Genomic DNA, 15,454 nt, shown 5'->3' on the forward strand with positions numbered 1-15,454 from the left:
AAATATTGATGTGCGTTCTACTAACATCACGAATGGAAAACCTTATCATGTGATCTGTGTTTTCAGTCAAAACTAATAAAGACAGATTAAATTTCTAAAAGATTTTACATCAAATTACTCATGCACAACTGACATGCAAAAATCACATAGCAAATACTTTCAAGAAATGAATCCACCTATTTGTGGCCATTTAAGACAAAGAAGAACCTAACCTCATCAAATAAATTATTTGCACCAAACTACGTTTTTAGCTCTACTCTCAAAACTCAGAAGTAGCTACTGAAAATGTAGTTGTCACATCCTAGTGAAGCATTCTTGTCACTTTATATCAAAGAAAAGACAAAAATACTCTAGGATTTTTTTTTTTTTATGTGGCCTCAATTTTTAATTTTAGGATAAAACATAAAAAATCATTTTCTGGCACATTTCCCCGCACACTTTTTAAGCTCAGAATTACTTTTAAACAAAAACTGCTCCACTTTCTTTATCCTCCCATTTTCCTTCCCAATCTCCCTCAGGTCTTAAATTCACATGGAACTGAATTTAAAGAAATGAAAACTGGGAGAATGCATTCATTTCAACACACAATACCGTTAAGTCTTGGCGGGTGACAATGCCCATTATTCTGCTATGCACAGATAGGACTGCATTCTCTCCAGACTAAAGCAGTGACAGATGATGGATAACTTCAGTTAAAGATATCAAGTTAAACAGGTGCAATGTATCGCAAGGAACTTTGCAAACCTGTGAAAAAAAATCTCCTGTCTTTAGAAAGGAGCAAAAACTACCATGTTTTCTTAATTGGTTTCTTATTACTGCAATGCAGGAAGTAATTTATTAGGCATCTTAGACTCCTTCAGTTCCACAAAGGCTTTAGAGAAGTATTCCAGGGGCCAGAGTCTCTCTCTCAGCACACTCAAAAGAACTACCGAGAAATCCAGGCGTGTAGAGCGCACAGGAAAAAAGCTCCTCGTCTTCTCCTATTAGACATCAGCATTTGGGCCATACGCTCCAAGTGTGCCAGCAGCAGGACTCTTGCTCCTCTACTCTATCAGTGTGCTGACATACCTTCATATTTTAATGGATTTTCTTTTTGTTGGTTACTATTGTTTATGTTTCTATTAATACACATTAAAATAGAAATGAAATGGAAAATAAAAAGTACACCTCAATTCAAATTACATATAAAAATCTATCATGCTGGCATTGCCCCATTATGCAGAGGCAACTCTGTGCATTAACATTCATGAAAGCAGAGTTCATGAGTCACCTCAGGGGCTCATGCTCCCCAGATAAGTGGAGACTGAGCCTGTCGTGGCAATAATACCCTTGGTACCAAGATGGAACGTGCCATCTACACTGCAAAAAGAGCTCTGGCAGCTAGCAAATTCGTAGGGAGGCATTAACTGTAGCCTAGAAGGGTCAAAGTTGTGATGGTAGCAATAATGGCTGTAACGGCATCTTTAAGCCCATTAGAGGAGCACCAGCAGCACAAGCTATTATTCAAGAAAGCAAGAAAAGTAATTTGCAAAAACAGAATTAAAATCAGAAGACAATCTTATGGCTTTTGTATTACTATTTTCAAATTAAGCAATAAAAAGCAGTGTGAATTGTATTCTATTAATTCACACACAGTATTTTCCTTCTTGCGTAGCAGACACAACAAGGGGTGAATTAATGTTACTTTGTTCTGACACTATTGTGATTACAAAATGCTAATTTTAAAAAATATTTATATTGCTAATTAAGGAAGAAGGTCAGAAGTTCTGAGCTCCGGCTGCAATCAACACAGTTCACTGCCCTGAATTGTACACGTCCTGAGCTGTGAATTGTGCTGATTGCAGGCCCTGCTCAGCTTTCTTATTAGCCAGTCAAACCATCCAATTTCAACTGCCCCTTTTATAACGTATGCTGTGGTACTATGTTGTGCAAATCCCACTACTGTGATGCAAACATTAATATCATGAAGTACAACAATAAAACTCATTTTGTATCAGCATAAAAAGTACACATAGGTTTTAGAAATAAAAAAATAAAGGCAATAAAGCTACGAATGCTTCATCATGCTGACACAACAAGAAAAATGCACTAATTGTACAGAAAAGAAACTGAGGAACCAATACAGAGTGGGAAAAAAAATCACAGAAAATACCAAAACAAGGAGGTTATGAAACTGCATGCTCGTGTCTGCATGCTTGTGCACAGAGTCTTCAGTTATAAAAGAACTAGGCTGCACATAACAGAAGTAAAATAATCATAGTACAGCAAAAATATCAACAAATGAAATGGCAGGAGGTAACATTCTAAAACATTTGCATCAAAGCATCATCTAGAGGCAACTGAGAGAAGAAAAAGATTGAAAGAGGGAAAAAGCAGGCAAATACATTTTGAGAAAAGAGCCTCTGCACACAATGTGGCATTTTAATTATCTAATTCTCAGTTTTAACTACATCACACAAACAGGTGCTTATGTACTTTGCTTCATTTTATTTTTAATCCCTGGGATATGTTTATATGGTATTTAGGTAGCATATGCAAGATGAGATTTTTCCATAGAGGAGCTGTTATTTCGTAACTAAGACAAATCTTACAAACCATGAGACTTCAATAAAAATACGTATGCAGGCCTGCAAATATAGAGTTGCATTTCCTCCTCTAAATAGCAGCAGGCTTTGCTAACTTCCAAAGGACGTAGGCAGCCAGTACGAGGAGAGCTGGCAGCCTTTGAACATCACAGCTGACAGAGTTGCCACACACAGAGGCGCAGAATAAAAGCCCTTACCCCGATCGCTTGGTTTGTGCGATCCATTTGAGAATTTGACCAATAAGCTGTAAATCAATAACTTAGTTCCCATACATACCTCCAGCCAACATAGGCAAAAGACAGGCCTAACCTCAGTCTAGTTTTAGAGCATTACACTGCAATATTCTATAATTCCGTGTTATTTCAGTATTATAAAATGGTTCATAAATCACATACTCAACTTTTAACACTGAACTGTCTGTTTCACTTTCTTTTGAATAGAAATTTGCAATGTTTACATGCAAGCAATTATAAGAGTACAGTCATTTGTTAAGGTTTGGCACACAGGTTTACTTTACATTTCAATGCCAAATTGTAAGTACTTGTATTATAAATGGGTCTGAACTTTTTATATTAGTTTTACAAGCTACTTACAGCATGTACATAATGACACCTATGCTCCAAATGTCACACTGTTGGCTGTAGTCATGGGCACTGATAACTTCAGGGGCTGCCAACCAAGCAGAAAAAATAATATTAATAATACAAAAAAAAACTTTTAAATGCTTAAACACAAAGCATGAAGAATGTGCTGATGTGGTATAATTTATTCCCATACGTAAAGAGGAACTAACAGCAGATGTTTAAATGAATAATGTACAGACCTTAACAATTCATGCTGATGTGTCCTCACTTTTATCATTTAGCTGTTAAGGGGGTGGTGACATTGTGACATTAGCTGTATGATTAAACTTAGCATTGTTTTCCCCACAATAAGTTATTAAAGTAGCATTCATAAAACACTGGCTTGAAGGACTGAAAGATATCATATGACCTTAATCTTTTCCCCAGAAATAAGTGCAGTACATGAAAATATCCATTTTTTGCAAGACACGAGCCTCTGTTTGCACTTATTGGCTAGAATACATCACAGAATGAACAAAAATCAATGCCAAAATACTCTCAAAATAAAAACTGTCCAACTGATTTATTTATATTCTAGACTAAAAACTTACATATTATAATCTATTCACTAATCTCTTCATATTGTTTCAGTCACATGTCAAAGATGCTGCTTTGGGATCATCTCACTGACATTTTATCTCCTATATCATGGTAAATATGATTGTGAGATCACAGCAAAATCTGTTGTCTTCACTTCCAGACTCAATGAAGATAACATGTTTTGCCCCAGGAAGAAACAGAAAACTAATTCCTTTCCATAACAGAAGCATTAATGACAGAGACTATTTTTTTTGGTGTTTTCCCACCAACTCAAAAAGTTTGGTTAGCTGTCATCTCAGTTTTTAACGTTTTATGTAATGTTTCAGACATTTATTTATTAGGTCAAGGAACTAAAAAATATACTTAATGTTTTGATAATACCACAACGGGTAAATCAAGACTTTAAAGGAGATTTCTATTATCAGTATTGCCAAACTGACCAAAAACTACAAATCCAAGTATTACCTCATTTTTAATCTATTGTTTTGAGAACATTTTAAACCAGCAATAACTCATGCTATTAACATCAGGGGGGAAATACTTACCCTGCACAAAACATCATCACTAAACTGGGGAATACCTATGGCTCGATCTCCAGAAAAATATAATGAAAGCCCAAATTCTCAGCTCATCTAATTCCACTGACTTTACTGCAATTGCACTACCAAAACTTACACCTCACAATATGTCCATGTATGTAATACACACATTTTTAAAGGGAGTTTGCAATTACAGAAAGATACTGTATCAAAGAATGGATTAAAAAAATAGGAAATCTATTGATAAACCAGGCTGGTTAAATCATGAATCTCCATAGGCCTCAGACATAAGAAGGGAGCATGCAAGGGGGGGGAAATAAGAACAGAAGGAAAACAAACACAGAGGGGCAAAATCTGAAAGGAAAAATATGGAGCAACTAGCAAGGCACATAACTAAGAATGAAATAATCTGTAAGTATGTGAGTAGTACAAAGACAATGAATAAAGAGACTGGTATTGTATTCAGCCACGAAAGCTATTGATATATTGATAGATGATGCTCAGGAGGCAAATGTATGTAATGTCTTCTTGCATCAGTCTCAACCCAAATGCCAACAGCAAGCAGGGGATAGCACAATCAATATCAGTGACAAAGGGGCAAGACCTCAGTTTTTTACAGAGAAGCAAAAGGTTACAAGTACTTAGGCTGGAAATTTTCAAATCAGCTGTAACTGATGAAGTTAATTCTAGAGTACTTTAAAAACTGACAAGACTTTTCAGAACTATTACTGGTTCAAGAACTTGTGGAAGACAAGAAACATACTGGAGGACTGAAACAGGCAATCATGGTATCTATCTGTAACAGGGTGGAAAAGGTGGCATCAGAGAACTACAGATACATCCTATTAATTTTAATTCTCAAGAAAATACCTGAAATAATAAGCACCTGGAAGAAAACAAAGAGTAAAGTAACAGCCATTGTGCACTTGTCAGGAACAAATCTCCTTGTGGCACAGGTTGACAGGCTTCAGGGTTAGCGGAGGAACACTAAGTATCATATATCCTTGTTTTAGGAAGGCTTTTGATACTGTTTCACGTAACTTTTTTTTGGTAATACTTTCTATATGAAAACATCACAGGATATAACATGTGGTTAGAAAAACAGTTCTCAGAAAGTAGTTATTTCTTGTTCATGGTCAAAATAGAAGGCTGCATCAAGGGATGTTTTGTAGGTGTCTGTCCTAGGCATGATACTATTACAATTGATGACCCAAATGATCCAAGAGAGAACATGCTTATTAAATCTGAAGACAACATCAAGCCAGGAATGACTGCAAGTATATTGAAAGGCAAGTTCAGAATGCAAATACATGGAGAACAGCTGGTTAGGCAGCAGTGCACGGACTGTTGTGAATCACATGCCGATCACGCGTTAATAGTTTTAGCATGACCTGGTAATGCCTCTGTGAGGCAGGGTGACAGAAAACAGCCACTCTGGTACAAAACCTCCTTAGGTATACCTGCCCTTTCTGAGGAGGCAAAGGCAAACACTCCGTCCTTCTTCTGGGTTACAAGCCTATCTAAATATGCCCGGTAAAATAATAGGCAAATAGCTTGATTCCCAGCACCCACATCTTGTTCTCTCATGTGCATTCAGAGTCCTTAAATAGCCCAAATGCCTTTCATGCAGAGTCGTGAAATTGCAAAAAGACGATGCATTCACAAGCATAAGTCTGCAATACATACAAAATAATCCTTCCACTCAACCCAGCACTGGTAAGGCCTCAACTAGATACTGCGCTCAACTTCAGCTATTCCATTTAAATAAAACATGTACCAAATGGAGCATGGCCAGCCAATCAATAATAAAGATTAGAAATGTAGGAGAGGATTCAGAAAATTCATGTTGCTCAACCCGAAGAACAAAAGACCAAGGGAGAAGTGTGATATCAGATTGCTGAAAAAAGGAAGGTGGCTACCTGTTCTTCATATTCATGATAGGCAGGGCAAGAAACAGCCTTAAAATACAAAGCACAATTCCACCTTTTCCCTTATTGCCATGCATATGCTCCCACCACTTCCCTTAGGTCAGCTTTAGCCATTGTGTGACTGCAGGTGAGTCAACGGAAAACTGAAAATGAAAGAAGTCATCAGATTGTAGCCTGTAAGTATCAGTTTGAGCTGACTATCAAACTGAAGCTTCAGGGCAGACATGAGGAAAACCTTCTTTCAGGACAACGAAGCACTGAACTGGAGCACCTGGCAAGATTATGGGTTCTCCATTACTGGAGGTCTTTAAGCACACTTAAGACAAATATTAGTCAGAAATGACTTAAGTGCAGGTGCTTCTTTCTTTGGACAGAGAAATAAATCAAATGACTCAAAGGTCCCTTCCAGTGCTAAGATTCTGTGTTTGTCATGATTAGTAAATCGGAAAGTAATTTAGTCCCTTGCAACCCCCTTACTTAAAGAAGTATTTAATACTGCTCCTATTTCATCAATCAAAATGTCAGAAGGACTAATGATCTTCCTCCGGAAAGGATTTCCTTTTTGCTTCAGTCAGTTATAAGCAAGCTGTGAAACGCATTGCTAGTACATACCATTGAGGAAAAGAACTTTGTAGAATTCAAAAAGAAATGATACACTGGTTAATGAAGTGGGTTTAGTATATCACGCACTGTAACTCTGAAAGGGGTAAACACCTTTATAGCACAGAATGCAAAGCATTTATTGCCTCAACAGGCACAAGGAATTTTGAGAAACATGTCCTATGGACAGGTTACGTTTTAATTATCTACTTTCACGTTTTTTTCCAACTTCCTTTTGAACATCAGATGATAGTCAGTGTTAAGAGAGTACACAGAGTGCTCCGATGGAAATTTTCTAAGAAAAACTGTTTTAAAACTTAATCCAGTTGTATAGACAGAAACTCCTGAAAGCTTCTGCAGCACCTCAGAAGTTACAAAGGTAATTTATACAACCAGTGGGAGGCACTGTGATTCAGACAGCCCTGCAGGCCTCAAAAACACCTGGCCAAGTAAATTGGAAAACGCGCAACAGAGAAAAAGCTGACCTTGTAACAAAGGAACGTGGAATCTGCATTGAACTTAACTTAGTGATAACATAAGGCAGACTGAGTCAGTTTGAAGACAACAACATGAAGAATGGAAAGGTGAAGAGAGGGTTTTCTGTGTGGTGGATATGATAAAGCCCATGACAGAATAAGAAGAAATCAGTTCTGCATGTTACCTAAGAGATTTTTATAGAGTACCTGATGGGCTAAAGGAGCAGAAAGAAAAAATATGGTAGAAAACAAGTGCCTGACTTATCATCATCAACGAACAGCACAGCATCATCAGGCAATAGCATCAGGATCAACAAAACAATATGAACTCAGACTCCTCTATAGCAACGCAGAAGATCTGGTCCAATCTTGGTTAACTGTTGCTTTCCTCCTTTAGTAGTAGCCATAGAGTTAACTTCATGGAGCCTGCAGTTATCAGTAACGAAGTCAATCCTTCCATGATACAGCATGTGACTCTAGTTGCACTCTGAAGTGGTACAGTAAGCTGGAATTGCTGTTTGTGCTTACTGTAGGGATTCCCATGCTCATTTCCTTTAAGAACCAGATGGTGAGTGGAATGAGAGGATCCCCTCAATTGGCTGTCCCAAGTGGTGAGCAGCAGCAGCAGTCCTCAGCCAGTGCGCAACAGTTAACATGTCTCTTCCTAGGCATAGCTGAGAAGTACGGAGTCACTCCATCTCCCTTGTGCAGAAGGGAGTTTGAGAAGTATTTACCTTACAATAAAAAATGGCGGTTTGAATCTCTGATCCCTTCTGGCCACTAATGGTACATTTGCAAAAATCACATGCGCTTGTGTCCAGATTCTTTGGGCAGTAGCGCCTGCTGTCAGCTTCGTCTGGGCTTTATGTCTCCATGAACCTCCAAAGAGGACATACAGGATGGGGCCATTTTAAGTACTGTTCAGTTCCTTAAACAATGAAGAAGCAAGAACAGCAATAGAAAGAAGGAACACGTATAGACAAACACACGTAAAGTTTATTCAAAATAAATCATTGTTTCTTTTCCTCAAAGGCTCATTTATCTACACTCCAGTTTGCTGAACCAATGGATTTAAACAATAATGCCCATGATTATTAAAAGAAGCCTTATCAAAATAAGAGCTACTCATTACCCATCCCTGAGAAGTGATGTAAAAGATCTATGCAGCTGCTCTATATAGCCTCAAAAGAAATACGAAAGCCAATGAATAACAGCAGAATGAAACACAGTTACTTCCCAAGGAAGGTCATCCCATAATGGTGTTTGATAGAGGTATCATCCAAACAGAAATTCTGGAGGTTGAAATATATGTGGTTTCCACATCCATTCCACAAAAGCTACAAAGAGCTGAGGAGATGACATTTTTCTGAAGGACTAAATCACAGGTTGCAAGGCACGCACCCCAGCTTCCTTTTCTCTCAGAGTAGAACTCCAGACAAGAACCCTGGCTGAACTTCTCTCTCTCTGTTCTCTCTCTCTCTCTCTCCCATTCAGCTTCTTGAACCTAGTGGGAGCCATCCCTTAGTGTCCTTCTTCATCAGAGATGACAATACTCATTGTCAAAAATCTGTAGTGAGATCTCCACCAGTCAGAGAGAGAGAGAAAGAGAGAAAGAAAACGAATCTATGAGAACAGTGTGTCAGAGATCCAGGAGTTGCATTACACTGGGAACAAAGTGTTAATCTGTGGAATCATTGCTACATAGAAGCTGAGAACTTAGCGTAATGGGTACATCACAAACATACTATGAACATTCACATTTTTGTAAAGCAAAATGCAGATGAAATGTAAATCCTTATAACGATGGGAAATTTATTCCACAGCAGCTCCATAAGAACTGATGAACCCCACTAAAAGGTTGTTACCAGTTATAGCTGCACCTTTTTATGAAGCTCTGGACCTCAGAGAAATCATATGTGATTAGAAATACTGGCAGTTTTACGCTAGTATGACAGTTCCTGTGAGAAGAGGAAGAGGCCAGGGGAGGAAGAGGAGAGGGAGATATCTATGACTTTGCGATCTAGAAAGATCTAGCAAGCAGTAGCACTTAAACACTATGAAGCTCTGAACTTACCCATGTATATAGGAGTCCCACAGATCGACTGAAACACACTACCACCAGCCTTTTGCACAGCTAAACCAAAGTCAGTCACCTAGTAGAAAAAATACAGTATTAAAACTATCAGTAAAGATGGAATTTTTTAGTTTTGTTCAGTTCAGAACTCACTGTTCGTAGTGAAAATGAAGTCAGAGAAAAATTAGTAGAAGTGAGATTTTCATATAATGATCTTTAGTCTCTCTCCTTCCCCCAGTCTTTCAGAAACACCACCAATATTTGTCCTGAAATTACTTTTCTGGGCAATCTTTTCCACTGTTTAAGCATTTTTTTCTGTAACTTTTTTTTCCTTGACATTCAAATTCACATTCAACTAAGTGTCCTCCAAGGACACAGGGCAAATCCCAAGTATCATTTTACATTCTCCTGTGAATAAAGCAGGTCGAAATTCCCCCCAAAAACATACTAATGGTGGAGACGCTATATGGCTGTGAGCAAGCAGGGACAGAGCCAGAAGTTAGAAGATCAAGAGAAATAAAACCAAGTTGCTGATAAATCAGAGTACTGCTTGCTAAGAACCTAAATAAAACCTAGACAGTCAAAAGAATATGGGCAACACTTCAACCTAGGACTATAGTCCCTGGATCCAGTCCTTCCTCACAGCAGCAGAGACAAATAGCAGCAGGAAAGACAAATGGCTGAAAACATGCCTCCACGGTCCCCACCCAAAAGGGAGCTGATGCTTGGCAAGGGTCCAAACCCAACTAAGCGAAAGAATTCCCTCCTCCTTCCTCACAGCAGCATTTCAGGGTCAGTGGGTCAGCAGCTCTGGTCCACTGAAATGTGCATCTCATGTTTTGTATTGTATGAAGGTATTTGTACTTATCCATCAGGCTGACATGGATTCCCCCATCTCTCAAGCTGGTCTTTAAGGAAAAGAGGATGAAAAAGGAAAACTTCACCTGCTGGAGGAAATTTTCTGTGTGTTGTTCTACTGGTCTGAATCAGACACCAGAGGCAACACCAACATGCAACCAAAAGGAAAAGGCTATAAAATTTGAATGATAAGGTAAATGAGGGTCTGGTCAAGATTTAGTTTTTCTGCATTCCAGAGAACAATTGCACTTTTTTTGTTACCAGAAAAAAAAGGAGGGCGGAGGAGTTTAGCAACTTTCTCTTGTACCCACCTGCAGGCAGTTTGGCTGTCCCAGAACTGGCTGTCATGACCTAACCCCACTTCCTCCTTCCCCATCTCATCCCATGTACCAAAACCATGAGGAGCCCTTATAGTCAAACCGAGAAAAACGATCATTCACAGCATCTTACATTCAGACATAATACTCCACATATTCACTGATGGAAATCCAGATTTCTGACTGTTCCCTTTCTGGGAGTCATCATTCCTGATAAGAAAATACTTAGACTGTGCCTTTTCTCCTGCAAAAAACTGGAAGCAATGAGGACTTATCCCTTGGGCTTTGACTTCACCCCTCACGTGGGAGAGTATTTCAAAGGATGTAAAGAAATGTTGCATTTTTATGGATAGGTAGCATTTTATCTTGATAGTAACACCTTCAGGTGCAATGTTTTTACGTAGAATCCAGTTTCTTCATTACACTTTCGTACTTTCCATCTCAAAGTCTGTGAGAGAATACCTGCATCTGAAGCTGTCAGTATCTCTGAACTTGGAATGTCGTGATATCTGCAGGTGGGATGAAACCAAAGGTCTGTCTACACTTACAATCAAAATTCCCTCTAAACTCCATGCTAATATGCACCTTTGCCATGTACTGACATGTCATATATGGAAGAACGTCTCTTCTTTCACCAAGAGAAGGGTCTGAGCTTCACTTACAATTCTCCCTGCACCTCCTGGCCAAAAAGAGAGAATCATAAAGATTCTGGATTCTATCTCACAGCCAAAACCAGAAGAGTACGAACCTTGGCCTTATGTTTAACATTAGCTGTCTCAAACCTGAAAACTCTGGACCTAGGTAGGAAACAAATGTAGTTCTCTGCTGTTTACCCATTTCATGATGTGAGACGGACCTTCCCCTTCCTGCAGCCACTTCCACTGCTACTAGCCATACTAGCTTTGGGGTCTTCTCCCTGGCTTTCAGCTTCTTCTCCTAGAATTATTCAGCCATACGGAGAACAAGTAAAACCACGATGAAGAAAGGAGAAATGACAGATTTTGATAGTTGCTGTTCCAAATGGATATACAAAGTAAGACCATGAAACAAGAGTAACTGCTAGCCGAGGCTGTTTGCATTGATGGAAGTGGTATACTGAGTATAATGATGGAAAGCCTGCTGACAAACCAGATTTATATCAATGCCTTCACTACCTCCAGCATTTGCAGGAAGAAAGGTACAAACTGCCTCAAACTGAAGGACAATCTGGAAACAATCTGGAATGTTATGCTTCTCAAAATGAATATAAAATTATGTAAAAATATATAAGCTCTAAGATACATAGTAAACTGGATTCTGTACCCTGGAATTCTTCCACCATGAATTAGTGAGTTGTCCATACTCTTTGGTGGCTAAAACACTTCTCAACGTGCACCTAATATAGTAGATCCACAATCCAGTAACTCAGTTCGACATGGTTATTTTAAAAGATGCATACATTTTCACAACTACTAAAATTTTAAGTCAGTATCAGATAATTATCATATGATTTATTAAGCATCAAGAACCACTTCTTTCAATGAAAATAAGGTGTAAGCACATGGCATACTGCGTTTGGGTAGTAAATATTTATTAATATCCCAAAATTCCTGTAATATATTTTGTATTTCAATCAACAGCACAATTTAAATAGACTTTTTTTCTAAACTACTAACAGATTTAGATTACATTGTCAATATGGACAATTTCAAAATTAATTACATCTTAGAGTTCCTGCTTGACTTACTGTAACTAATGGCTTGGAACTATCCTAATGCAGATCTAGAGGAATAAGGTATGGTTATCTCTTTTTTTTTTAATTGACCTAGAAATATTCTTTTATCATTTTACAGAGAAAGTGTTTTTTAACAGTGGCACTTAGCTTCCAAAATGATTTTTTCCCCTAATAACAGCATTTAGTAGCTCACTTCAAAAGCTGCTAATAGGTATCAAAGTCAGGTCTCCCAGTAATACCTGGATATTAAAACCAGTGCTAGAAGCAGAACTGCTGCAATTGCAGTCTTACCTTTATGTTTAATTTCATTTCATTTGCTTCATCGATGTCACTGCTTTTAACTAAAATGTTTTCCAGTTTTAGATCTCTGTGAACAATATCTGCCAAGAAAGAATAAGAAATAAAATGTTATCAATTGCAGTGAACGTATTCTGACAGAAATGTTTTAAACTCTTTTGACTGAATAATTTCTTTGAGCAATTCTAGCATATTTTACTCTGAACTACTGGAAACCAAAAGAAAAGCATCGTTCCCATTACAGCCAGGGAGTCATACAGATATTCAAATCTGGATCAGATTTGTACCCTGGAATAAAGGGGAAAAGTTCATATTGCTTCAGTCTTAAATATCAGTTGATTAGCCAACATCTAACAAGAAGTAGGCTTTATGTTGTATGCTTATCAAATTTGCATGTATTTTCATAACCACAATTTATTTTCATATTCCAAAGCACTAGGTGCTTTTGCCCTTTCAACACCTACAAAGAACAGAGAGAGCCCTAAACAAGGCATCACTCCATATACAAGGAACCCTCCATCTGTATGGGAAAAAAGGTAAATGAAGGATTCCTACAAGTGGCATGCTGAAATACAGAGATGAATAATTTCTGTAGAAAAAAGTCTAGAAGTATTCACAATCCTTCAATATATGACAACTCTTAAATTTTTGGAGATGAATAATTTCTGTAGAAAAAAGTCTAGAAGTATTCACAATCCTTCAATATATGCCAACTCTTAAATTTTTGGACGAACAGGTTAATTCTGTTATGGATTGTGCATAATTGTAGTACTTCCCTGTGGTGGATAAAAATGTTTAAGTTTACTGAATCCTAAATGCAAGACAGGCTACTAAAAAGCATCAAAAGCCCTCCACTTCTCCTTTTTTTCCCCTTCTGCAATAGACTATATACTTAACTACTAAAATACGTTAATCTTATAACGCAAAGCAGTTACACGCTAAGAAATAATAATACACATTACTACCCAATAGCTGGCTCAGAAAGAGAAATCAAAGAAAACGGTAGCAGTTATTACAATTATAAGAAAAATAAAGTTTTTAAAAAGCATTCCTGTAGTATATTTTACTCCTTTTCTACTGGAATAGCTTTACACTATGGAATAAGTAGTAGATAAGAACAGTAATCTGAACCTGTTGTTGAACTTGACACTGATGAACATAGGGGACAGACGGAGGAATTTAATTACCTTTTTTGTGAAGATACGCTATTGCTGAAGCAAGACTCTGAATGATGTGCCTTGTCTCATTTTCTGTAAAGTGTCCTTTACTATGAAGAATTTTTTTAAGTTCTCCATCCTCACACAGCTCCATTACAAGATACACCCGCTAATGTTAATAAAGAGACAAAGCAATGATTTTCTCATTTCTGAGTTTAGTATTTCTTTTCAGGTAATAACGACATATATAATTGCAGCACTCTAGATGCAGTGATGACTCAGAACCACAATGCACTGAGCATTCTATGAACACAAAGCAAAAGACAATTACCCTGCCCCAAATATTATCAATGTTTACAGTAATGCAACAAACTCTCAGGGTTTCAAAATATATGCATTTTAAAAATGTATAAAAATACTTTAGATTTCAAGATATGGATGAATACAGATTTAGCATAAAACTGTTTCCATTCAATGTATTATCAACATCTTTCACAGAAACCCTAAGAAAGTACCAATGTTTAAAAAGATAAAATGCAACTTCTCAGCAACTGGGAATAAAAACTACAATATGCTATACAGATGACTTCCGATCAATTCAGTACTCCAAGATAAAACATATGCTACAACTAACAACAAATATTAGTTTACATGTGCTAATGCAATATTTATCATATGGTGAAATCATTATAATGTCCTGAGATCTCCTCCATTCAACTCGGCAATAACACCTTTTCAAACAATGGCATGGTATGTGACAGACAAAATAGGAATGATTTAATCTCAAAAACAACATTTCCATCATTCTTTGGCCAATTATTTCTGAAATAACAGGCAAATAAAAAATGGAAACTCTGGCTCTCGATTGATGTTTCTCCTAGGGACACACAAGAGGGTCACTTCCTTATACAAGCTTATACAAGCAAGCAGAGTAAAGAAAAAAACATGTAATTCTCACTGTAACAGTATTTAATTATTGTTAAAATTGTTCTGAAAGAACAGAAGAAAAAACTAAGTTGAGAATTCAAAGAAGGAAGAAATAAAAGCCTAAGCTACAGTAACTGTTTCTGCCTATCAGACTCGCACACAAAGCAAGCTTAGCCAGGTATTTCCCTTGACATAAACTGTTTTGTCCTCTGTTCAACTGTTAGTTTAAATTTCTGGCAACAGTGGCTTAGAAGGAACTTAATGGAAAATAAAATATAAGCATTTCCACAATCTTTTGGTCAAGAGTTGTAAGAAACTTTGTCCCGTATGACAATATCGTTAAACACGACATATCATGAGAACAGAGATCTTTTTATTTTTCGTTTGATTGGTACTAATACTAGCTGTTGCAATTAATGCAATCTTACCTTTGGTGTCTCAAACACCTCTTCTAAGTGTATTATATGGTCATGGTTCACTCTTTTTAAGATGCTCACCTCCCGTTCAAGTAACTTCATAGCAGAGCTTCCAGCCTTAGTTATTTATGGGAAATACATTTTACAGACATCACAGTATTCATTTCTAAACAACGGCAATCTCTTTTTAAAAAAGGGACAGGATGCATTTTAAAAAAAACCAACTGTATTTAAAAACATAACTACAAAGTAATTCCTACTGTATTTCAGGATCGCTTGCGTTAATCCAGTAAATTTGGCCTTTAACATCTTACAGCTTCAAATACACAGTTCTGTGAAACATCTTGAAAGCCTTTAGGCTGAAAGAACATCTATGCAGAAAACCACAAGCATTTTCTCACTA

The 15,454-nt window shown here is 37.3% G+C and overlaps 1 protein-coding gene across 14 annotated transcripts in view; it reads right to left on the bottom strand.

Moving 5' to 3' along the window:
• Positions 1 to 15,454, bottom strand: part of STK33 (serine/threonine kinase 33) — a 63,441-nt gene that overhangs the window by 14,359 nt on the left and 33,628 nt on the right. For 11 of the 14 annotated variants that reach the window (XM_068945000.1, XM_009684701.2, XM_068945001.1 and 8 more), the window contains 5 exons: positions 15,064 to 15,168; positions 13,739 to 13,877; positions 12,546 to 12,634; positions 9,366 to 9,444; positions 3,179 to 3,254 (listed from right to left, as the gene is read on the bottom strand). In XM_068945000.1, coding sequence (XP_068801101.1) covers positions 3,179 to 3,254; positions 9,366 to 9,444; positions 12,546 to 12,634; positions 13,739 to 13,877; positions 15,064 to 15,168 — 488 coding nt within the window. The remainder of the gene's footprint in view (positions 1 to 3,178; positions 3,255 to 9,365; positions 9,445 to 12,545; positions 12,635 to 13,738; positions 13,878 to 15,063; positions 15,169 to 15,454) is intronic. The other 3 variants (XM_068945006.1, XM_009684705.2, XM_068945007.1) reach the window with 1 other exon arrangement.

This window comes from Struthio camelus, chromosome 5 (genome assembly GCF_040807025.1).
Source record: "Struthio camelus isolate bStrCam1 chromosome 5, bStrCam1.hap1, whole genome shotgun sequence".
NCBI classification, from domain to species: Eukaryota; Metazoa; Chordata; class Aves; order Struthioniformes; family Struthionidae; genus Struthio; species Struthio camelus.